Source organism: Oreochromis aureus, linkage group 12 (assembly GCF_013358895.1).
Source record: "Oreochromis aureus strain Israel breed Guangdong linkage group 12, ZZ_aureus, whole genome shotgun sequence".
NCBI lineage: Eukaryota > Metazoa > Chordata > Actinopteri > Cichliformes > Cichlidae > Oreochromis > Oreochromis aureus.
This window is the reverse complement of record NC_052953.1, coordinates 8325034-8350483: the sequence shown is the minus strand read 5'-3', so window position 1 is coordinate 8350483 and position 25450 is coordinate 8325034. Positions and strand designations below refer to the sequence as shown.

General features: G+C 38.9%; 1 protein-coding gene across 1 annotated transcript; it reads right to left on the bottom strand.

Moving 5' to 3' along the window:
- Position 1: 1 nt before the first annotated feature.
- Positions 2-23454, bottom strand: fbxw8 (F-box and WD repeat domain containing 8). Its single transcript, XM_031747088.2, has 11 exons — positions 22872-23454; positions 22680-22784; positions 21520-21684; positions 20451-20539; positions 15607-15764; positions 15161-15357; positions 14531-14749; positions 7475-7602; positions 2518-2691; positions 1911-2027; positions 2-507 (listed from the first exon to the last, which is right to left on the bottom strand). The coding sequence occupies exons 1-11, from the start codon at positions 23328-23330 to the stop codon at positions 342-344; spliced, it is 1977 nt and encodes a 658-aa protein (XP_031602948.1). The 5' UTR covers positions 23331-23454; the 3' UTR covers positions 2-341.
- Positions 23455-25450: the final 1996 nt, after the last annotated feature.

Sequence of the window (25450 nt, the reverse complement as noted above, 5' to 3'; positions counted from 1 at the left end):
CTTGTGTCTAATTTTTTTAATAGGAAAAAGTATTAAAATGATTTGCATATAGTAAATGAGGTAAAAACGACTTTATTCCTGTGATGTTGCACAGTTGGACTACATCAACCCCAGTGTTTCATCGGGGAGCTAGATTCAACAATAACATAGAAATACCTATGCAACAGTTATATACAATACACGACACTGAACTACTACATTTTAATAGCCTTGATTTGATCAGGATGATGAAAGAGGACCTGTTAAATAAAAGGACAGAGTTTAAAGGTTCAAACTGATAAATGTTACTGTCTTTTCAATTACAGTCAATTAAGTCCATTTGCAGTCTGGAAAACTGCGTGTCATTGGGACGGATGGGAACCAGACAGCCTGTCGTAAGGCACTGCTAGGTTGATGTTGTAGTTGTAGCCATAAGACTCTATGTAGTCAGACCTGCAGATGGGCAGGATGTGATCCTGTGACAGGGCGTCCTCAGAGAAGTCATAGTGGCAGATGACTCCTCTGTGTCTGAAGTTTAAAAAACAAAACAAAACACTGACATCAGTAACAGAAACTGTGTCTTCTAGACTTTGCTTTAGAAGACTGCGAGAAAACTGCAGTCATGCAGTTTAGCTCATTTATCCCCTAAATGCATCAACTCCAGGAAATCATAAATTACTGTTTTTAAATGAGGATATGGAATAACAATCACTTAATGATTGTTTGTGTGTGTTCAGGGCAGACTGTAGCTTTCTGAAGAAATGCTTATCCAAGCAAAATGAATGAGTGACTGAAGGAAGCCAAAGACGTTACAAAAACATGTCTAGCATCTCTTTGATTGTGATTAAACATTATAAAACTGATTGTCCAGTTGTCATTTTTTTCCATACCCATTCAAAAGGCCCGTACAAATTAGATTTATGTTAGAGTTTGGGACTACATTAACGCAAATCTCCTCACAAAAATAGCCCAATAAATGTGCTTGTCTGAGCGACGCAGCCACACAGCAGTCACCTTTGGGGAGATGTTGGTAACGCGTTTTAGCTCAGATGTGAAAAATGCTCATCCAAACAAAGATACAGGGTGTTTTTGTGTGTGTGTGTGTGTGTTCCTGTCTAGCTATCTTTGTGAGGACCGAAATCTGCATTCTACTATACTTGGTGAGAACCAACAGTCACTTGTGAGGACACACTCACCGGTCCTCACAAGTTTGAAGGCCTTTTTGAGACTCAAAATGTGGTTTTAGTGTCAGGGTTACAATTAGGTTATGGTTAGGTTTAGGGTAAGGGTTAGGCATTCATTTTTAATGGTTAGGGTAAGGGGCTAGGGAAACCATTATGTCAATGAAGGTCCTCACTAAGATAGTTGAACAGGTGTGTGTGTGTGTGTGTGTGTGTGTGTGTCCACCAATAGACCTACCAAGAACAGACAGAAGGATGGGCAGACAGATTTCTCAAATTACTGGTAAGGTGATGAGTAAGGTCTTACTACAAGAAGGTACTGTTCTGTACAAAAACATGATCTCACCTGAGGATTTTTGCTACCTGTGGTTAGAGTGAGACTACCTTCTTGCTAATGTTTTTCAACAGAGTTGCTGAGGACTCAGAAATGACAGCTGCATCGCTTTTCTCACAAGAAATCAACCATCACTCCATCCATTCTTTTCTGCTTGTCCTTATCAGGGTTGTCCCCACCCCCCCCCCCGGACAGGTCGCCAAGTTGATGCAGGTTTCAAATCAAGCTCAGGGAGGACAGACAGAAACCTCCCATAGAGCAAAGTGTCAATAGCTTTTTAACAAACAAAAAAAAGAACAAGTATTTCAGTGTTTCTTTTGTACAAGACAAAAGAAACACTGAAGAAGAATAGAAGAGGTAGAAGAATAGAAGAGATCCAGGCAAAAAAAAAAAAAGTGTAGGAGGGAGATCACGACCTGCGATGAGCTGTTAGGTCATCATCTGTGATGCAGGCCCCCCGCGGCGACTTGTCATCAGGGATGTTGGCTGTTACCAGAGTGCTGGTGTTGAAGCGTACATGCCTTACAGGATGCCTGCAGCAAAGATGGATAACACCTTGAATATTAAATATATAAATCGGATTCTTGCCAGCATGTGTTTCGCTGATGGACGTATCCACTACTGTAGCATCTACAAAAGATGCCAGTTAAGATGCTGAATGTTTTCTACGCAGTGAACGCTCCACAAAAATGAAAGTTACTGTTTGGAGATGTGAGTGTGGTACTAAACTGACTCCACAACATAGTCTTAAGCAATTTAATTTACATGAAATAAAAACATTTATGTGAGACGATTATGTTAACTGTGGCACAAGAAACTGAAATGAGAAGACACAGAGTAATCACAATCACTGGTTAAATGTGTTCGACTGAGTAACTACATTTACTACAATGTTAAAGGGAAATACCACACTGATAATGTGATACAGCAGAAATAACATGTTTAAAAAACAATTATATCTTCTTGACGACTGACAGTTTGTACTGAAAATTCTCTTGCTTGCTAGGAGAGAAAAAGTCCTACCTGTTGTGCATCTCCCATAGCTTCGCTCCCATCCTCATCTCCCAGACACACACCAATCCCTCGCCTCCACCGCTCACAATCTTCCAGTCATCCGCTTGCACAGAGGTGACGCCCAAGTGGTGGGCGTACAGAGATGCGACAGAAGAGCCGGCTCTTAGGTCGAACACCCTCACCCTGAGACACAGTAAGGAAAAAAAACAAACAAAACTAATATTAAGTTATTGAGAGAGAGGTGCTTACTTCTGTCATAAAACTACAGTTAGTTAAGTCAGACATCCTTCACAGGCCACTTTATTGTTGGTACCTTTGATAAAACTCCACTGACGATCCAGCGTAAGAGCCATAGAAAAATAAGTGAGTACAATAGCACTCTAGTAAAGCTAATTTTGGATTTCTTTTAACAGAAGTGGACGTCTAATACCAAGGGAGAGCCACAGTTTATCAAAGAGTGCATTCATTTGCAGACAAAAGGACTCTATTCTCACTTCTTGAAGGAAACCTTTCAACACAGATGGCCCACTCCAAACTTTAGTCCCAGCTTTATTTGTTCTCGCATCTGGACAACTATTTCATAATTTGATTCAACAAACCAAGATTATAGTAGTAAACATGACTACCAACTAATACATAACTGGAATACTGACAGAAATCCAAAACCAACTAAACAAAGATCTAAACAATATTCAAGAACAAAGCAGAAAAGAAAAAAACAAAGGGTGAGCAAAACACCCACATACACAAATCTGGAATGAAAAGATTGCTGTTGTGCAGATACTGTAGAAATAAGAAGGAATTCAAAGTGTAAAAATATATTTGATTGCACATATAGGGAGTGTATATTGCACACTGTAAATAAACAGTTCATATGTCGAACGTGACAGAATGAACATGACAAAGGATACTTTCTCTGATCCATTTTCAAACACTTATCTTTGCCACTATGACCTCATCTTTTTAATAAAGTGTAGCAAGTTTTACTTCATTTGTTGTATTTTTGTTCACTTTTGTATTTAACGTTACCATCTTCCTCTTTTCCTTTTAAAGTTTGACAAGGATTTTCTTTTAATCTTTTCTATGTTTCTCTGATCATTTCTGTGTTAAAATAAGCTTTTATGATGATATGATAATTATTATTAATTTACTGGTATATCTGAGGGATATAAAAGCAATAAGAGCAGGCTTTTTACTTTCCAGGTTTTATCAGCAACATGAGCCCAGGGGACCCTCAGCTCCATCTGTTGTCATTGTGGGTTTATTGCAGCTGAAAGCATCCAGGACATGACTCTATCCAGGCCCAACCTTCTTCCAAAACCTCATTACCATAATCAAATTCACTTTGGGGACTCAGACAGATTTCATTTTCCCTTCCAAACTTTTTAAAAGAATCAGCCTTAAATAGCTAAATGGGCACTGAGGACTTGTTGTCTGCAGTTAGTTCTGCCTGTTTAGTGGCATTACGTGATGGAAGCACACGTTTAAACAATGAGGACTGACCATTACTGCCAGACCTCGGGGAACCATAAATCTAAAGCAGAAGGCGGCTCTGTCTTCAGTTAACTGTCACTGGCTAGGCTCTTCTTCATTAATCAAGAGGAGCTCTCCCTAATACGAGATGTGTGGGAGAAGTGCAGTTAACCCCTGAAAAGCTATTTACCTAACGCTGGAAGAAGACATCAATCATTGTGTCCTGAGAGAGACAACCAATTCAATGGTGTGATTGGATAATTGCACCGGTCTTGTAGTTTTAGCTAAGCTTGATATTCCATAAAAATGGATGTCTCAAAAACTGGGAATAACTAATTTTGGCTCCTAAAGTTGAGTAACAGTGTTTAAATAATTTGTTAAGTGTATTTGGTTTTTTTTTCATTCAAAATTATGGGTTAAGTATTAAATGATCAACAATAAGACAGAGATTTAAGTGGAATAAACCAAATTCCACCACAGGTGAAAAAGAAATTGATCGATTTTGGAGTAATGCAATGTGCACAACTGTGGATGCTCCCCTTAACGTAGAATAAACTGCTAGTTTGTGTTAGTGTGTGCCAGATATAACCGTGCCATGCATAGCCTTTGCACCGAAAATGTTGTAGCAAAAATATTCATTTGCATATGCAGTGGGCAACATGGTCTCCAACTAAACCCATAGTTTTCTTGTGCGCTTCTCGAGCAATTTTTTATCCAACTGAAAGGCTGCTATTTTTGGATTGAAATATGCATCTGTGGATTGTGAAAAAAGCATGCCAGAAAGCAAAAATCACTTAGGTTTTCATATCTGATGTAAAGTGCTGTTGTTGATGTCCATTAGTCTTTGATTATGGAAAACACAGGGACATTCATTTTTTCAGAAAGATTGATGGAAAAAAGGCAAAATAAGTGATTGCATTCTGTTACAGAGGCGAGCCCAGACATGACGTAAGGACATCAAATTTCTTTCTTTTGTTTCGAGACTAAGCATGCTAGCATTTTCTAATTAGCACAAAGTATAGCTGAGAGTGATGGTAATCCTATTAGGATTTATTTATTTATTTATTCTTGTGGAAAACAAATGGCTGTTTGAAATTTAATGCCAAATGAAAAATATTTAATTGAAAACCACAAATATCAACCGCATTATTTCTCTAGAAGAAAAGTTCAAGTTTACAAGCACTCATCATGGTCATGAATATTGTGGTAATTTGGAGCTTTTAGTGTATTGTGCATAGTGTTGGATGCACAAGTTTAAATTTATTTTAGATTTTCTGTAATCCACATAGTGTCTAAAGTATACTTGCTCAAGTAAATGTCCTGTAGCAAGTTGCATCTTGACCAGGTGATTTTGGTAGCGATCAACAAGCTCCTTCATTCATAATTCAGGCTGGATCTTTCACCACTCTTGGTAGAATTGGAAGAAGTTATTTAAATTGGTTGGTTTCCTAGCATATACTCGGCTTTTAAGCACAGTCCAGAAATATCAGTAGGGTTGAGGTCAGAGCTTTGGGAGGGTCATTCCATTAGCCTGTTTAGTCTATTCCAAAACCTTCCTAACTTGTATATCTACAGTTCTCCTTCTTAGACATTCCTTGGACTTTACCTTTGTCCTCAGTATTTATCAATCCAGTGACTGCAAATAATTTTTAGGTTAGGAAGGAGAAACTATTAGTTGTAGTCAAGGGTCAAGACTCTTTTATTTGTATTATACAATATACAACGTATTTTCTTTCAATATTACTTTAAAAAAAATGCTTCTCCCCAGAAATAAAAAATATACAGATGTTAGTGGTCAATCATGATCACTAAGACGAGGTTAAAAGGACTTGGCCATGTCAAGTTAAAAGACACTGTGGAACCTTCAGAGTCATTTAAAAGATTTAAGTGAATATATGTATTTAAGTTCATGGATAATTTTGACCCTGTGTGGAAAAGAGAAAATCCAAAATATTCAAAATTCAAGCTTATACACCCAATTCTTAATTTTTTTTAAAGATTAGTAAATCATTCTACCCTGGAAAATCAACAGTTTAATGAAATCATTACAAGCGAATGTAAACTTCTGGTCACAACAGTGTCTGTGAAATATTTTGGTCCAAACCATTCAATAAAACTTTAACTGTTTCACTGTATGTCAGAGATGTTCCTGGTTAGAATGGACCTCTGTAGGTAAGCATGATAAGCCCATGTAGAAATCTATCAAACTTCAAACTGGCATAGCTGTTCATGAAGTCGTGCCACAAAACATTTGATTGAAGGATAGGTTTGCCATTAAAACAGTCTCAAAGCTGAACACAATATGTGCAGTCCTTCTTAATGGTAACAGTACTCATTATTTCTTCAATTTCTAAATATATGTAATATTTCCCTTTGTTACATTGTTCCTGTTTACACAAATATGGCAAGGTTTTTCCAGACAGCCATCATTTGGACTCCTCGTTTGCTCCTTGGATCTCGCAAAAAACAAAGGGACAAAACTCATTTGGACAAAAAGAAGGGATGCATTAGGCTCTGGCCTTAAGCCACCCTGTTGAAGGGCCAACATTTCAGACTGTCCCTCAGTTTCCCCAATTTCCATTTGTCCTCGGCTGTGCGCTGCATCAGCTGGGGCCAAAGTGGAAGAGCCAACCTGGTGTGTGTACCTCTCTGGACAAAATCTGATCAGAAAGTCCAAGAGTAAATCACTGAATTATTCATTCAAAGGGTGCTGTTGAATATTACTATGACAATCATAATTCTGTGACACTTGACAAAACATCTTTAGTGGAGCATTTCCTGCTTTTGTATGGATGTCAGGAGTCATAACTAGTAAGACGAGGGGAAAAAAATAGAACCTAAAGAATACGATGTGGTCTGTCTTTCGCTGTCAGCCAACTACTTAACAGCCAGATGGATTTGGTGCTGAATAGAAACAGCGGGGGCAGCTTTGGACAAAGACACGCCAGGGATTTTTTTCTTTCCTGCCAGCTCATGCACCGCAGCACCACTAACAAGTAGAGAATGGCTCTTTTATGTGTCTTTTTCTCAACTGGAGAGCCAGGTTAGCAATGTGGCAAGTGTGTCTACATGAATGAAGAGAATCAAGATGGCCAAATTTTTCTCTTCTATAGCATCCCAGGTACTGGAGGAGAAAGACAATGAAAAGCGAGATATTTGTCTATTTAAGACAAAGAACAGAACATCACTCTTCTAAAAAATTTTAATGAATTAATTTTCAGCTCAAAAAGCTTTTCAAAACCTTGTTTTTGAGCATAAAAGGTTGTACTCTAAAAATTCACAAATTTAATCAAGCCTCGTCTTTTCACACATTTTCAAAACATCTGTTCTCTACTTCAAATAACCTTAGCTTTCCAGGCTTCATCATCAGGTGTCGCTTTGAGAAAACAATTTCACAGGCACACTCCTTTGAGCTTGCATTCTTGGCTCAGGTTTCTGATATTATGCACGATTTTTGTATATTTACACCTGTATGTGTGTTTTTGTCTCCTACCTCCTGTCTTTGTTCCCACACACCAGCAGATGAGGAGAGCTGTCTCTCAGGTTGATGCAAGTGAAATCTCCCGGTGAGTTGCCGACAGAAACTGTCGGTTTGCGCGTCTCCAGGGTGTAGATGTGGATCTGAAATTTGAGAACGCACATTATTCTTTTCATATATGACAGTTAGTCAACTTCCACGACTGTAACCACATGAATAAACCGTGCAGCTCTCAATATAAGACACTACAGTGGAAATGTGAAACCAAATCAACCGAAATAACAGCATCCTACTGAAAAAATAGAAATACAACAAAAATCTCCTAAAACCAGCAAGCATGCCCAGCTGAGTGTCACCAGGGAATATATAAAAACTGCATAAGGGTGCATTGTCAGTGGGTTGTACCCTTACAGAGACAGTTAAAAAGAATCTATTGTATATAACAACTTTAACTGTTTTTATCAGTGTTAATCATCATCATCTAGTTACATATGCTAATAAAATTTTGTGTGAAATTCATAGATAAAATACAATTCATAGATTATCTGATGTGCACACGCACAGTCAAAGCTAAAAACATTTTCCTGTTACCTAACAATGGCTGCTTCATTTTGCATCTAATTTGAGTGCAGCAATGAAAGCACAGGTGAATAATTATTGTAATAGTTTAAGTCCTGGGATTTTCAAGAAATATTCAAACACACATTACTATGTTTATCTCCATTAAAATATTGTTTTTAAACTTTAATCACAAATCTCCTACAAGGTGAAATGTACCAGGAGATTGACCAAAAATCAGCAAGTTCAAATAGCTAAAGCCTAAATCACAATGAATGATGCTTAGATCATTCTGATCCACTTTGTTTTCCTCAAATAAATTATACACACACACATACATATGTAACCACACCTCAAAGTAAAACTTATGATACTGGATAGACCGTAATGCTGCACTAACTTACTGTACAATTGACAATTACAGGTAACTGCAAACACCCTTGGCCAATTATGTGAATGCATGAAGATGAACTGAGGGGGGAAAAAAAGACCTGAAGGAAAACTTCAATTACAGCCTTTCCTGCTTTTGGCTTGATGACGGCAATAAACTTTCCTCATACAAGTTACAATGATGTCATCTGGAGCTGGCCTAATTGGTCAATTAGCGGCTGGTGTTTTCTCATCCAAACGAGACAGAACAAACAGGATAACCGCCAGGCAAAATTGTCTTTGAATAATTAAAACGACAAAGAAAGCAAGAAGGGAGGGAGAGAACGAAAGAGGGCCAAGAGGAAAGGAGGGATAGAAAAGGACAGACAGAGAGGAGAGAGAGAGAAGGAGAGAGGGGAGGTGGAGAGACAGCAGGAAACATAAAAGAAGTTTCAAAAAAGGAAAAAGATGATGTAAGCCTTGAGGAGGTGCCAGCAGTTTTTGTGTGTCCCTTATTTGGGCCAAGCAGAGCTTTAATTGTGCACCACCCCGGGGCAAAACCCAAATCACACCGGACTTTGAAATGACAGCTTGATAGGATTTGGACAGCAGAAAAGAGGGGGTACCATGAATTGAGAAAGGAGGGGGGGGCACAAAGCATGCTGTTCACAATGAATCACTGCAGATTCTGGAAGATACTTCTATTAAATATCTGCCTACCTCGCCCACTAAAATAATCGCTGAGGGAGGCAAAGGAGCTGTTTAGTGATAATATTACAGGCAGTTAAAAGAAAGCAGCAGAGAAAGGATAATCGCATGGCGACAGAGAAGCTGTTAGGTTAATGCATTAGATGAATCTCCAGTGAGGCTTCCACACAAAAGCAGCTCTAATAGTTGCTTGTATTGGGATGTTTATGTAATTACTCTGTATGCTTTTAAAAAGATGAAAAGCTTAGTAATTACTACTACACCTCAAAGAAAATCTTTTATGCTTTGATAATCTGTACAAAAGTACAGAAACTGGCTTGGTGTGTCATATCATAGACCAGCAATGGGAAATCAACCTGTGACATGGAAGCTCAACCTTCTGTTGGTTTTCGTTCCAACAAAAGAATCCATCAAAAAAAACCTACAGACTGCTGCCTTTTTTACTGGACCACACCCTTTTGTTTGGATTCAGCTCTATATTTGCTTTAAACACCATGCGGACAGACACATGTGAGCGCATTGGATCAAACACATATTGTTAGGTTTGTTCCAACCAACACTTTCTAAGACTTGTACTTCACATTTCACTTTGTGAACACTTACAGTGTCGTACAGAGGGTTGGGATTGAGGCTGAATTTTCTATGGACAAACAAAAACCAGCAAAGCAACAAGAAAAATGAACCTCAAATCACAAAAAAAGCAGTTTAGTTATTCTTCTTGGCTCATTAGTGGTTTATGGTTAAGAGACTGCTGGCCAACTTAAAAAGGCACGTTTCATCTACTGAGATAATGCAGATATTTTCCCATTGTTTAAGACTGCAATGGGGTACAGAGCAGGAAGAGTCACACAGTAACAGAAGAGTTGCACAGTGTTTGGTTCCCAACTCTAGTCTCAAGTCTCAGTTGAGGATGGGCAGTTGAGTTTTTATTGTCATTCCTCAATCTCCGCTGTGTAGGGCTTTGTGTATGCATGTAGTGTGTGACCATGTCAGAGCCTGGACACTACAATAAACTTCTGTAGACACTCACATTACAGACTTTGCTCAGAGCTGAAATGCTTTTTTTTCTCTCTAATAAAAGCTGTGAAATCTACTTTGCAGGAAATGCCGGCATTTTCCTTGTCCAGACATTGCAGTCCAAAAACAGTTTACTGTAAATCACTGTAATTAAAACCCAGCAAATCTTCAATGATCTGACTGATCTTCCACTCAACATCCCCTAGGCTTGGAATTTACATTTATACGTCAGATGTCACGCCATGCTGCTCTTTTTAGATTTGCATACTTACAGAATATTTACTTAATCGTGCACAGGTGGCTGAAAATTGCTATTGGGCTCTTTTAAAGACTTTATCATCATCATTATTATTATTATTATTATTATTATTTTTTACCTGGGAAGGAACCCATTTCAGGTTTTATTGAGCAAATGATCCTTAATGATCCAATTTCTGTCCTGACCGATTAGTAGTTCTCTATATAAATATAGAAAACCCACATTTGTACATGCTGTACAAACACAGCCCATCTAACCAGCCCTCTGAACTTTGGGCAACAAGCAGATGACAGGTTTTCAGACAGCACTTGAGCTCAGCGGTAGATCCACTGCAGAGGATTGATAGTTTGCCAGTGAAGAAGCCAGCCTGTGCTGAATGCAGTGCCACAAGCCGGGCAGATGCCAGGGTGCCCCTAGTCCAATGGCAAGGGGAAGACGAGTAGTAATGAGGACCTGGAGAGTAGCTTCAACCACACACGCAGAGACACACACACACAAACGGGGGAGGGGAGATTTACAAAAAAAGAGAGAAAGAAAAAGGTGCAAGCTAAAAGCTGTTGCAAGCCAACGTGTGAGAGATAATCTCTGATGTGATCAACACAAAACAAACTTTGATTTTCCAACAAAACTTCAATAAAGTCACACAACGTGTTTTAGTCAGCTCAACAGAAACGTGTCAGCACGGTTAGTTTTATATGGGTAAATGCTGTAAATTGAAATACTTCACTCTTCTGTCTAGAAAAAAAAGGTGTTACATGACTTCCTCGGTTGCCACCTCCATGTATCTTAACAGATTTTAATGAACCATATGTTTTCTTACTAAAGGCATAACTAATGGTTGCAGCCAAATTGTGCTTTGTCTTTTTCACAGTATGAAAATTGCTGATAGAAGCGTGACAGGAGTGACAGACAAGTTAATTACATTTGTAAGATATTTTAATTAGTCAACGAGGTATGCCAATCATGAAATGACATAATTGAGATCGGATACCAAAGACCACATGTATCTGATCTGCGAGTGAAATTAATCAGATCTAAAAGGAAGTGCATACTGGGAGAGGAACCTTTGATTTTCATTTTTAACCAGCTTTAAAATTTTTAACCAATTTTAAAGCTGAAGATAAAAAATATGATCTCAGTTGGACTGTCTGAGACTAGCTGTGTTTACTGAATAATGTTAAAGCTGGTTAAAACTGATAGTAATCAATTAAAAATGAAGCAAAAAGAGACAAAAACAGATAATTTTCACTCTGGAAAAGCAAGAAGCAAAGAGTGCTTTCAGTTATAAAACCAATTTCCTCTTTTATCAAGCTACAAATATTTTTTCTACAAATCATTTCAGCTTAAAATTAAATACAGAAACATCAAAACCAGCACGTTTGAGACTGCATCCATGGATCCATCCGTATTAGCTTGTGATATTTTCTTGAGAACATCAAGAGCATGTTTCCCAGTTTTTCTTGTTTCAGTTAAAGAGTTTTGTGAAGATACGAAAGGAAATTTCTAATTTTGCCTCAGCTTCAATGCTTCCAAAATTCCAATTAAAAAAAAAAAAAAAAGTTAACCACTTTCCAGTTGGATTGAGCTCTACCCCAGGAAAGATTTTTCACCCAACTCTGGCTATAATTTTTGAAAGATTCTGTTAACAATCAGACAAACAAACAGAAATATATTAATTGAATCAATCAGATAACCTTCTTGGTTGGTGGATTTAATTAAGTGATACAAAAGTGACACCCTTAAAATAACAAATGCTTAACTAAATGTCAGTCTCTATACTATTTGAGAGCATCATCATATACTAAGGTTTCGCTGCTAGTCTCTCTTTGGTCCACTATGTGGTGCTTTAGTGCTGTCGCTGAAAAAGTGCTACAGCATTCCAGCTGTGACTTCTAACAGGAATGATGTCAGTGTAGCATCTTTGCCAAAAAGCAATAAGTCACCAACAAACTGGTGTGTGCACTCACACACACAGTGGGTATTTACAGCTCTACAGCTACCGCTCCACCACCACATTTAATTGAGACTGGCTTCTTTGGATAGTACTGTGTTGATAAGCAGTTTACTTGAATCTTTATCATGATTTAGATGAAGTGAAACTAAACACATAATAACTGCTCACTAGTTGTCCCCAGATCCCAAAAGATGAGTTTGTCTCATGGCTATTTGTAGTCTCTAAGTAATGGCTTAAGAGTCAATTAGGTACACGGAGTCCTTAGAAACACAGTATTATTAGAAGCAAACAGATACAGATCAAAGAACAACACTCCACAAAAGGTGCTCCTAAAGCTCTAGTAATTAAGAGCAGAGGTCCAGAGAGGGTTTGCATTATTTAGGCTAGCTATTTATGCTATAAACTAATCCCCTACAGGCACATGACATTATTTCTAAAGGGACCCAGGGGGTCTAAAGGGACATCAAGTAATAGTGATCACACGCACAAGAAAGTTTACACACAGAGCAGAGCACCTAAAAACCAGAAGCAGTTCCAAGTATAGACCAGATTTAAAAAGGGAAAATGAATCTATTCCCCAAAATGTTGTTCTTTTTTTTTTCTAAGAGAAGATTGGTATTCCAGCTACAAGCCAGTGATTAAAACTGACACTGGCTTAAAGCCAAAACTTTTGTCCTCACTGCTTTTCACTCAGTAAATTATATTTGTGCAACAAAACATGCATCATTCCATTTAAACAAACCAAATTATTTACCCCGTACAACTTCCCATTTTTTCATTATGCACCTGCTGTGAGCACAGCTGACCTTGTTAACTCTGATGGAAACCTTCCATTTCAATTAGCGAGGTCAAGGTAGCTTTTTATACATTTAAAATCCAGCTGCAGAGTCCAGAGGCCTTCCATCTAGTTGGTCGACATTCAAGGTTTTGTTTAGGTTTATTTGTGTTTCGCAGTATTTTCAATTCCACCCACCACAAAACCTTGATACAGCTCCATCAATTCCATTAACATACAAACACTAGATTACAATACCACATACATACATACATACTAGAGTGCCCTTCATAATGGCTTAAATAATCATCAACACAGCATGTAAATTAATGGCCAAAAAAAAAAAAAAAAACTGTGGATAATCACTTTATTCTCTCCAAAAAAAAAAAAATTGCATATGTCAAGTGAAGAGTTGCAGATGTATCATTATAACAATGTGCTTTATGTTGACTTTTATAGCTTTTACTGAGAGCTGAAATAAAATCACTACATGATTATTTATTTATGATCAATAGAATATAAAATTTGAATAGCAATAAAAGTAATTATTCCATAAAAATTTGGTTTTTGGGCACATGAAATAAAACTTATAACAAAAGTGTGTGTGTGTGTGTTTTTACTGTCTTGGTGGGGACCAAAATCTGAAATTTACTATAATGACTATAAAGGTGGGGACCACCAGCCCTCGTGGGGACCAAAATCCAGGTGTCTATGGGGTTGAAGGCATTTTTCACACTCAAAATGTGGTTTTAGTGTCAGGGTTACAATTGGGTTATGGTTAGGTTTAGGGTTAGGCATTCATTTTTGATGGTTAGGGTTAGGATAAGCAGCTAGGGAAAGCATTATGTCTATGAGATGTCCCCACTAACTAGCAACACCTGATATGTGTGCATGTGTGTGAGCATGCATAAAGCTTTACAAAACCAAAATGTTACATGTGTTTTTATTTTTAAATGTCATAATCATTGTTAATGCTGGTATATCGCAAAACCCCTAGTTTTAATAAAATAATTCACTCTCCCAGTAAAAAAATCTATTTATTATTGAGTAAATGGATTTTACACTGGACTAGAAAATGGTTCATTTGCCACTATTAGCAGAATAATAATTCCCTGTTCACACTACATCAGCATAGTCAGAAACTGGACAATCATGGGCAGCTGTACTGTTTACTGTACTGTTTATTACTGACTTCATCCAAGAGCAGACTGGCAGCATACGACCTTCTGAAGCTTTGCAATGCTTTATAAACATTAAGGCCTACTCAACTTTGATTTTTCATGTGCCACATACATCACATAGCAAAAAAGCACCAGGGTTCAGTTTGTGGTTTTCTGAAGAAACGGTGTAATTAGACTGATTAAAATTAAGGTACATTTAAAAGATATGTGTTAATTTTCTATGGGAACTGTACAGAGAAGTTGAACCCACCTTGTTCCCTCCGTCATGCATGGCCCAGCCTGTGCGCTTCACCCCAAATGCAACATGGGATTCTGAGGCATCCAAGCAGGTAACAGGATGACCATAGACTGAGTGGAGCATCAATGGCTCCTCCTCCCGTGGGTCCAACAGGTACATGGACTCCCCTGCTGCCAGAGCTGCCAACGGGCTTTGCTGGTCCCTACCTGGGACTAAAGTCATGCTCTCTACCTGTGAGATTAGACAGGATGGATGCACAATTTGTTTTACATATACATCAGTATAGAGAGCGACTTTATTAAGTATATAACTGCATTTTAGTACATTACTTGTACACTTACGTACAAGAAGTCATTTAACCACTGCACTTTTTAATTCTTTGATCATGTCACCTTGGTCTTTTTTGTCCTTCCCTACCTGCCACATAAATGCCACAGCCCTACTACTATGCCTGTGAACTCAAACTACCAGGATACTAAATAAATAACCAGTACTTTAAGTGATTTCCTCCACAGTCCAAACCCCAACGAAAGCCAATTTCCAACTTGATATTCAGAGAAAAGCTAAAAGCAACAGTCTATTAATTAACATAATTACACATTAAAATGTGTCATCTGATAAAAATGAAGAACCCTGACTCACAGTCTTGGGTAGCTGAGTCTGGCATACTGTCCTCCAGTAGCCACAGTCTTTTGCGCAGTCAAGCCGAACATCTGATCCAGTGGCGGAGATCAGGACAGGACTGTCAGGGCTTAAGGCCAGAACCTGGATCCTCCCTGGAGTCTGGTAGTGGTAGATGGGTTCCCCACCTGTCTCTGTGCTCCACAGGTCTACACAGCCTATCCCAAAAACAGTCCCCAAGTCTTTTACTAACTGTATTCATTTATCACATAAGGAAAAATGATAAACAAAGGGCATCATGTACAGAAATTACAAGTGCATCTATCCGTAGGTTTCTAGGCTTGATAAAGAAAAGTTTATTGAAAAGACTAATGATTGCCTAGCTTTTGATTTGAAGTTATACATAGTGTGTATTTTGCAATGCTTTGCCCAAGAGGTACCACTGCACTACACACACAAACACTGACCATCTTCATACGCAGCAGCAGCCAGCGTGCCGTTGACCTGGACGTGACTAACATGTGGTCTCGGCTCAGTGTTAGCAGACAGACTATTGGCCTTCAGGTACGAAGCTGTTGAGTCCCAGTGGAGGGTATCCCACAGCCTCACATCACCAGACGTGTACCTTAAATCCAAACACGCAGAAAGTTCGTCAGTGTAAGGAAAGTTTTGTTGACCATTTCTTTCACAGCATGTTGAAAAGTTTCCACCTTCGAGAACACCTGACGTCACCCTCTCGCGCCTGAATCATTTCCCCTTTCACACCCTCCTCCTTTGCTCACTCTGACTTATTTTGTTTTCATCCTTTGTTACATGATCTTTCAAGAATTACGATGGTGTTGTTTGGGCGACACAATAACAAACGTTCCGCCCCATTTTTCCAGGACAGCTTGCGCACCACCAGTTTTCAGTTCCTTTTTTAGTGTTTTATACATCATAGCTCTAAAACTTCTGTCTTACTACAAATGAAGTAATATTTGATCATTTATTTAAAAGTATACTTTCACTGAGACTGGGATCGCTCTATCTAAACAGACCTGCATACAAAAAAACAATACGGTTCAAGGAAATGCACACATACACAGTGATACACACACTGGACCTTGTTTTTACTTTGGGTTTAAATATTGATTTTATTTGTTCTGGTGACATTTTTATTTCTAATCATCACTGTATTCGCCAGACGATTATTTCTCGAATCATAAATTCCTTGACAGCGGGGACTTTCTCAGATGCTTTTAATTTAAATCTATCCCCTCAAAACGATTTCTTAACAGATCTATTAAATAAGCATTGTCTTTCCATTCAGTATGAAATCTGTCCGGTTAAAATGAGACCAGCTTCTGTTTCTAAGTCCTCACCTTGGCTAAATGACAATATTCGCTGCTTAAAACGTGATGGTCGCAAAGCTGAGCGCTTGTGGAAGAAAACTCATTTAAATGTTCATGTCCTTTACTTAAAGGATCTGTTAGTTTCTTTTAACAATGCAATTAGAGATGCGAGGGCTGCAAATTTCTCTTATCTGGTTGCAAAGGGCAGAGGTAATCCTAAGGTGTTATTTGACACGATTACTGACATTATTACTCCTGCTCCACCTGCTGCCCCCATTTATTCAAATGAAGACTGTGAAATTTTCCTTTCTTTCTTTCTAGAAACAATTAGTAATATAAGAAATCATTTTTCCCCATCAGCTTATGCACTGTCAGCTCCTACTCGCCAGCTCGGCCTGTTATTTTAGAACATTTTCTACCCATTTCACAACCTGAGCTGGTAAAAATAGTTAACTCACTGAAAGCATCATCCTGTTCACTCGACTGTTTCCCTGCATCGTTATTCAAAAGTGTTTTCCATTCTATTGGTTCCTGTGTGCTCACCATAATTAACACCTCTCTGACATCTGGTAAAGTCCCTGTTTATTTTAGAAATGCTGGTATACACCCCCCTTTAAAAAAAACCTAAGTTAAACCCTTCTCTTACCAGCAGTTACAGGCCAATTTCAAAACTACTGCTAACTGCTAAGATTTTAAAAAAAGGTTGTGGCTAAGCAGCTTACAGCAGTTTTAGACAAACATAATATTCTTAACAAATTTCAGTCTGGCTTTCGTAGAACCCATTCTACTGAAACAGCCCCTCTTAGGGTCTCCAGCGACATTTTGATCCAAAACGATGCAGGAAAATGTTCTGTTCTGGTGATGTTGGATCTCACGTGGGCGTTTGACACTGTTGACCATCACATCCTACTTGAAAGGCTGAAATACTGGGTCGGTGTATCTGGATCTGCCTGGATCTGTATGAACGTTACTTTTTGTGGCAGTTTCTAAATACAGGTCATCTTCCACGTCCCTGTCCTATGGTGTGCCACAAGGCTCTGTGCTGGGGCCTTTATTGTTCTTAATATATCCACTTCCCCTCCAGCATGTTTTGAGCCCCTCTGAGGACATCTGCTACCACTGCTACGCAGACGATATCCAGTTATACACTTCTTTTAAGCCCTAAGATGTTTCTAAGCTACAGATTTTGAATGAGTGCAAACAGTGCTTGATAATTGATTGGTATGCAATTTACAAATTTACAAAAATTAGAGAAATTCTCACATTTAAAAACTTTTAATTTGGTAAATTGTCTGACAAATTACTTTACCAGTTTTTCTTCAAAAGTTTTAATGAAATACATTTTTATCTATCAACAAACTAATTAATAACCCAAGACCAGATGCTAAAATTAAGCTTAAATTAGATTTCGGTGATTTTTTTTTTCCACTTTTAGTCTTTCAAGGAAAAAATAAAGCAAATGAAGTTTTTCTTTCATTTTCTTTTATACATTTGATGCTGTCTGCCTAACTCAGGGCCAAACCAATCTAACTTATTGGGAATCCAATCAATGGGTCACACCAATGTAGACCTCAGGGATTAAGTTAACATTAGTTACACAAAAGTAAATTTATTTGTAAGAATGATTAATTGATCATAAAATACCTCATGCAGCTCACTCAAAAATAACATTTCTAGTAGCACAATTTCTTCAACAGACTGGAACATGACCTTTTGTTCATGTCATTTCACCAAACTCCAAGTTAGTGGAAAAGCCCTGACTATATCCCATCACACCTAAAACTCTCAAACCCTCCTCTTTCCTGTTTTTTTTTCTTTTTTCGCCAAAGCCAATGAGCTCTCTCTACAGCAGACAGCACACTGCCAAAGTTACCACCTCTGCGGATACAATCATGTCTGAACAAGTGTGCAGTCGCAGTGTGTCACGCAGTCACAGCAAGTTTGACACAGGGTGTTCATGCGAGCACCCGTGATGTGCATGGATGACTGTCTTAGCGGGATTTGGCAGGAAGTAAGCAACTGGGACACACACTTTGACTTAATTGGTACATCAGCACAATGCCAGCTATCAACAGGAGGAAGATGATGTTGAATCACATCCAAGGAACTCATCAAAAACTTTGTACAGGAAAAGTTGTGCACTGATTACTGCAATCTTCACGCAAGCCTCAGGAGATCCGGCCTCTATGTTACTGTGTGACTTTAAGAGCTGTTGGGTTAACGAGACAGCGTCTTATGTTGCTTTTTAAGTGCCAAATCTCATTTCACTGGTTTTCTAATAAGATTTAGTGGAGACAATTGAATCACTTTTGATTACTCTTAACGGCCATTGATTCCTTTCTAGATAAACAAATTCAAGTAGTTGAATTACCTTAGTTGAATTAACTTTTAATATAATGGGAAAAGTATTGATGTTGTTAATTTGTTAATAGCACTAGTAAAGAAAGAATGATTTAAAAGCATGTTAACATTGTGCAAGGTGCCTTATTTCATAAATGCAATTTTTTTTGTCTTATGTGTCTTACATGTGCTTTTTTTCCCCAGTGGGACACAGCAGGACTGAGGGGACTCTAATCGCATCACTCTAAAGAGATGCTCCAAATTTCTGAGGCCTTATCGGGTCCCTTTGGCCACTCACAATCAATCACTGTCTCAGCCAACTAGTTCAAGGCAGTTTTAGTTTATTTAAACTGCAATTTATTTAACCCTTCCCTCACCATAAAGACACTCGTTTTGATTGAATCACACCAGTGACTAAATTCCCCGAGTCCTCAGTACATTATCATGGCTCTTTTAACTTGGCCTTTATTTTTATCTTAACCACATTCATGTGTAGTTTGGTGACTGTATCTTGATGTGATGGTTTCCTAACAGCAAAATCTGTTAACAGACAAAGTACATAAAACCACCTGCACCTGTGGGTTTCTCTAGAAAGACATTCAACAGTGTCAAAATGTGACAACAGACATGAGTCACTTTGCAAGTTTTCAAAGGAAAAGCGTGTTTCTTTTCTTTAACTATAACATTCAATTGTTTCATTAATGAAATCAATAAATTATTTTACAATAATTAATGTAATATTCACATAGGTTAACAGACTAAAAACCTGTTAACCTATGCTTAACTGGAATTGGGAGATGGCACATAGAACGTCCACTAACAGTTTAGCCCCCCTGGCAACTAAACCTATGGGAGGCTTTAAGGCTTTTTTGTAAATGTCAGTGCTGTGAGCTATACGAATGGTAATCGTGGACATCACACTCATGTGGGCCAATGGCATGCGACTGAATGTGGCAATACATATGGATACTTAAGGCATCCGTCTGTGCACATTCTTTAGTCTCAAAATCTTTTGCACCACTTCAACTCCACCCTCTTCCTCTGAAGCTTCTCAAAATTTGGGGTGGTGGTGGTGGTGAAAATAATAATAATAATACTAATAAATAATAAGTGAAAAACTGATCTCAACTGTAAAAATGAAACAATAAACATCAGATAAGTACTGACTTACGTGTTAATTTTTGGTAACAATGTTAGAAAATAATTTATTTACACTGTTAACTATCACATGTTCCAAATCTTTGACCAGAAAATTATTACCAGCTTATAGTCTTAAAATCATCGCCTGTCTCATCCCATGAAATTGACGTCACTTAAGTGTTAATGCAAGCACATTTCTACCTGCTTCACTTGATTCTTCAGTTGACTTTAAATGAATTATCCCTCTAAGAAGGGAAAACCAAATGTGTTGGACTGTCAGTAACTACTGCAATAAGACATATAGTCATACATGTTTAATTAAACACCTAGTAAAGAATCAGAAAGGTTATGATCAAGATTAATTTACACCAAGACATGTGACAAGATAAAGAGACAGAAGCACAAGGCAGAAGAATTGAGTATATGAGGAGTCAACGTTACAGTTAACATCGTTATTAATCGGCTGTCAGAAGCGTCCTACATGCATCCTTGATACTTACCCAGCTAAGACGAAGTTGTCATAGGAGCTGACGTCACACAGCACCTTCCCCAACTCGAACTGCAGCTGGCTGATGGATCCCACTCGATTCTAGGTGAAAATTATAGGCTGGCTGAAAACTGATATATTTTATTAGATGAGAGACGCGCAGCTCGTCTACTGTCAGTTCTGCACTATTATCAGTCTGAGAAATACAGTAACAATTAGTATTTCCCAATGAAGTGAAGCAGTGATGCTTTACAAAAGAAAGCTTGTAAAGGCCTTGCTGTATAGTGTCCATGTTCTTCTGCTTGTGCAGGTTTTTCTCTGGCTACCTCACACAGTCCAAAGACAGGCATGGTGATCATATTTTGAATGTAGGTGCAAGTGTGAGTGCATGTCTGTCTGTTAGTTTTAACGATACAAGTAGGGTAAGTCGATGTCCCAGTTTATGTATGACAGCAAAGGATTTTCATCCTCTGTCCCAGTATCACATATTGACATAATGTCCCACATTTTAATGGGCCCCAGTTTTCAACAGTAAGTGCTTCAGGAGACACTTTCCCAAAGTCTGCCTTTTTTCTGAGAAAGCAGGAAAGGCAGTTATCTAGGTCACCTTGTCACCGGCTTTTCCAGTTGTGCAAAGTCCGCTGATGAAATGCAGTAAAAATGAAATCTTTGTGAATCTGTAGGTCATTCAAAGACTGTCTTTTGACTTATTCTTCAATTTTGCACAGTGAAGAATATGTCCTTAAGAAATACAGTGCTTTATAAGTAATCTGTGACCCAAAAAGAGATGTTAACGATAAATGAAAAAAAAGTTAATAAAAGGTTTTAAGGAAAAAAAAGAAAAGGAAAACTCAAACCTTGATAGCTACCTCAACTTCCTTTCATGCTTTTTGCACATAGTGAAGGAGTTGGAGGTTTGTGAACATCCTCTTTCACAAACTGAGAACCTGTCCAGAGTCTATGCCAGCTACAGTTGGCGCTCTCCCTCCCATAAGTGGGACCCTCTACTTCTACGAGATAAAGTGGATGTAGCTGCTGGATGGAAGCATCTGTTTCGCCACAGTAAAGTAGTTCAAGCTCACCTTCCAGTTGAAGCGCACCGTTTTAGAAGAGTTCCTGCAGTCTCGCAGCATACTCTTCCAGCAGGGCGAGTCAGACATGCTGGCATTCTGATGGTAACCCTCCCTCACGCACAACTTGAACCACAGAACAGAGTCCTCTGCAAGGACTCTCCATGCCCTGCTCACCTGAGAGAAGATTAAACTGTGTTACTGTGGATTGAGTCAGCATACATTAAGAGCTTGCATCACTTATTTCTATTTAACAAGCTCGGCTGACTGCCAAATGGACTCGTCACATGCTGCGGGTCTGGCACACAAAATGTAATTTATTAATCTGTACCAAATTAAGTCGTGAAAGGCAAATAAAGCTGCCCTAAGCAATTCAGTATCTGTTGCTACAAATGAAGAACTTAACTTTTTAAATCACAACACATCACTATTGTATAGCTAGGGTGCGGTTTTGGCCATTTGAAGATTTCTGGTCCCTGTGCAACAAAATAATTTGTTTTAGCCTCAGAGTTGTTTTAATCTGAATCCCTGCCAGATTGTAACGCTTGTCAGTGTGCAACTGTTCATCTGAAGTAGAGGTTCAAAAACCCTTTTTAGAATGTGAAACATAGATACTTGCAATAACCCCTTGATATCATCCACTCGTTTTATTTATTTATTTCACACTTATTTGAACTTGTTTGAACTGTTGTACCAAGTGTGAAATAAATAAATAAATGAAATAAATAAATGAAATGAAATGAAATGAAATATCATCCACTCGTTCACTTAAGCAAGACTTAAGTCAGCGAGCAGTTCAATAAAATAATGATTTATTTCTCTGTGGCTCATTTAAACACATTTTAGAGCTCTATTTTCACAGGAAAATAGCAAAGAACACTCAAAAGTAACCAGATAAGCATATGTCCATTCCTGTCCCATTAATTGGACAATTTACTTTATTTTGAAGTGTGTGAATGTCCTATTTATGCAAACACTTTTTTAATCAAATGAATCCCTTCTGTTGGCTGAAAACTACAGTACCAGGGTTTTCCAGTGAATACAAGGCCTTACAACGTCGTCTTGTGAAAAACCTGATTAACCTCTAAGATTCATTCTGGAGCTGGTGAATGAAAACACTGACCTGCACCCCTGAGGTGACTTTTGTCCAGTCTCTTACTTAGACTGCTTACCTGGGCACATCGGCCTAGTTCTGCACAGTTGAGATATTGGAATATCTTCAAAGCTATCTCATACGGCAACTCAATATCAAAGAAGGGAATGTCATTGACTTCATTCTGCAAAACAGATCATTAAACACACATTATATACCCAGCTGACTGTGGTCAAGTACCATCTGACGATGTGCATTATCGCTCTCATACCAGATCCTGAATGAGTTGGTCTACCAGCTCTTCTTCTTTCTTGACCTTTCCCTGAGGCTGCTGCTGCAAGGATGCGCTGCAGACATTAGTCATGTTATGATATTGCCTCTTTCTCCTGCTCCTCTCCTCCTGAATTCTGTCCAACAGAGGGCTGGTCCTTCCATCCAGCAAACTTCTTGCAATGGACACATACTGAGGCTGATCCTCTGTCTCTGCGGCAGCAGCAACACCAGCAGGTTTACCCCCTACACGAACACCTCTTTCATGCTCAGCGCAACCACCTTCTTCTGGCTTTGAATGACTATCGGCTTTGTTAAGATTTTTTAAGTCTCTCTGGCCTAACTGATCATCAATATCCCGGGAAGAGGAAGGCGCACAAACCAGTCGTTGCTCCCCCTTTTTACTCGATAACTCTCGTTTCCAACGCTCCCTGAACGCAGCAAGATCGTTCTCTGCCATATTCTTCTGTCATCGCTGAAAATCTAACTTTTTTTCAACATTATAAAGTAATATTTTGTAGTTTTACAGACGAGTTAGGAAAAAAAACAGAACGACACCGACACAAAACAAGCACGTCCTTCTGTATAAACAGTCCGAAGAGGGAAAGCGAGCAAATGTGCAATAGTTCCGCCAACTTTTAATTCCGCATTTTTATTATAGACGCGTCGATTGCAGGGGGAGATATATTGTATTTGTGGGCAACGTTTTGGCAATTTGTTTTTATACAAAATTTATTATTTCGTATTACATAGTTATATGTACAGGATGATCACATTTTAGAAAAATTTTGCAATTTTTATTAGAACTTTAAAAGAATTTAATTGTGCTAATGCAGAAAACTCCCCAAGATAAAACCAAACAGGAGAGATCCAAGAGTTAATCATTGCATCGCTCTTTTGGGAAAAGATGATGTAAACCCCACACCATGTGACACTGTAATGAATAATACAGTAGTGAGAGAGGTGGGGGAGACGGGGGGACGCAAACACTGTAAAGGTTTGCTGAGAAAAAGAGAAGGAGGGTCCTGTATCCTCAAGACTTAAACTGAGTAGACCGTGCGTTTTGCCGCGAAGACGAGATGTGCTGGCTGCCGATAGACCATCCTCTGCTGCTTCCAGGTGACTCAACCTGCAGCTCCCGTCGACCCTCGCCGTGCTCCGTGGCTCAATTGCTCGCGTCGCGCCTGCGGAGGATCGGGGACCAGCTGGAGAAAAGCTGGGCGGCCGAGCGGGCGGACGTCGGCTACAGCTGCGGGGACAGAGGGACTGTGGTGGTAAGCGGACGGGGTCACCTGAAGGAGGGCTTCCTGTGCGTTGCGCTGCACTTCACCGTGCTCGTGCTGTTCGTCGCGAGGCGACACCTGTAGGGCGCGAGGCTGCCTCACCAGCAACAGGTGAGTAAACAGAGTCACGTCACCTGTTCGAGCGCGAAACCGCTAAGCCCATCTCAGATTTGGATGCAAATTAATTTAGGCATATCTGTCAAATCGAAACACACACACCCACACACAACCACTAAATAAATACATAAATGATAATAATTGTGTAGCTGAAAATAACCCTATTGAATTAAGAGTACCCCAAAAATGCTCTTTTTGGCGCAGATTAGAAGAGCATTTTCTCTACTGCTTCCATCAACTTTTCTTGGCCTTTCCGAAATTAAATAATTAATTTTAAGACATAAAAATACATTTAGCCTCTCCATATTTGCACAACAACTTTCATTGTTCGCGATAAATATATTTAGCGATAAAAGTGTTTTTTAAGTATTAGGTAATTATTAAGACACGCACTTCTACAGAAAATGAGATGCACTAAATATTTGGATAGAACTGATGCCTTTCTTTACATTTCATTTTCAGACGGTGCTAAATAGAAATGATAGATCTGCTGTAGGCTTCACGTTTCTTATAATGCGTCTCAATAAAGTGCGTGTATCTCTATCTCATCATAGACGGTGCCTTTAGGATTATGCATGAGGGAAAGCAACGGGCTCTCATCATTTGCACTTAAAGCAAAGGATGGAGGAGAGTCGGAGGATGCGGTGCAGGAAGAAGTGTGCACAGCGGGTGGAAAAGCGACAAACGAGGAAGCGGGTTAAATTTGTGTTTCAGGAACGGAACTGCGTTTCTGACTATTCTGCATGTGGCATGAAGACTAACTCAGGTCGGATATGGATGCACTATACCAAGCTGAGACGACACCAGCAGCCCTGCAGTCAGTCAGCGGCTATATCTACCCCTACGTAACTCTCCGATTCTGTCATCCCATCTACAAGCCGGTGATGTAATCCTCCCCTGGTAGAGTGGAGGGAAAAGCTTACTAATAGTACGCCTTTAAAATTTTCACCTCCCACAATGCGAGTGCATCAGTGAAAACTGGGGTTAAACTCATTAGACCTTCTGTATCTAGGCTACAATTAGTGCAGCAATCCTTAATAATGCACTGAAATGTTTCCAAGCTTCATAATGCACTGTACTTTTTCTTTTTTAAACATAAGCTAAGCTATAAGTGTAAGCATGTAAATAATGAGAGTGGTTTTTACAGGTGTTTTCTACAGTGTTTAGATGACGTTTACAC

Excerpts from the sequence above, each read along its gene's own strand:
- fbxw8 (XM_031747088.2), bottom strand. The coding sequence starts at position 23,330 with ATGGCAGAGAACGATCTTGCTGCGTTCAGGGAGCGTTGGAAACGAGAG. Across the intron at positions 20,540-21,519 it reads CGGTGCGCTTCAACTGGAAG|AATCGAGTGGGATCCATCAG; the intron begins GTGAGCTTGAAC and ends ATTTTCACCTAG. Across the intron at positions 15,358-15,606 it reads TGCTGCTGCGTATGAAGATG|GCTGTGTAGACCTGTGGAGC; the intron begins GTCAGTGTTTGT and ends TTTTTGGGATAG.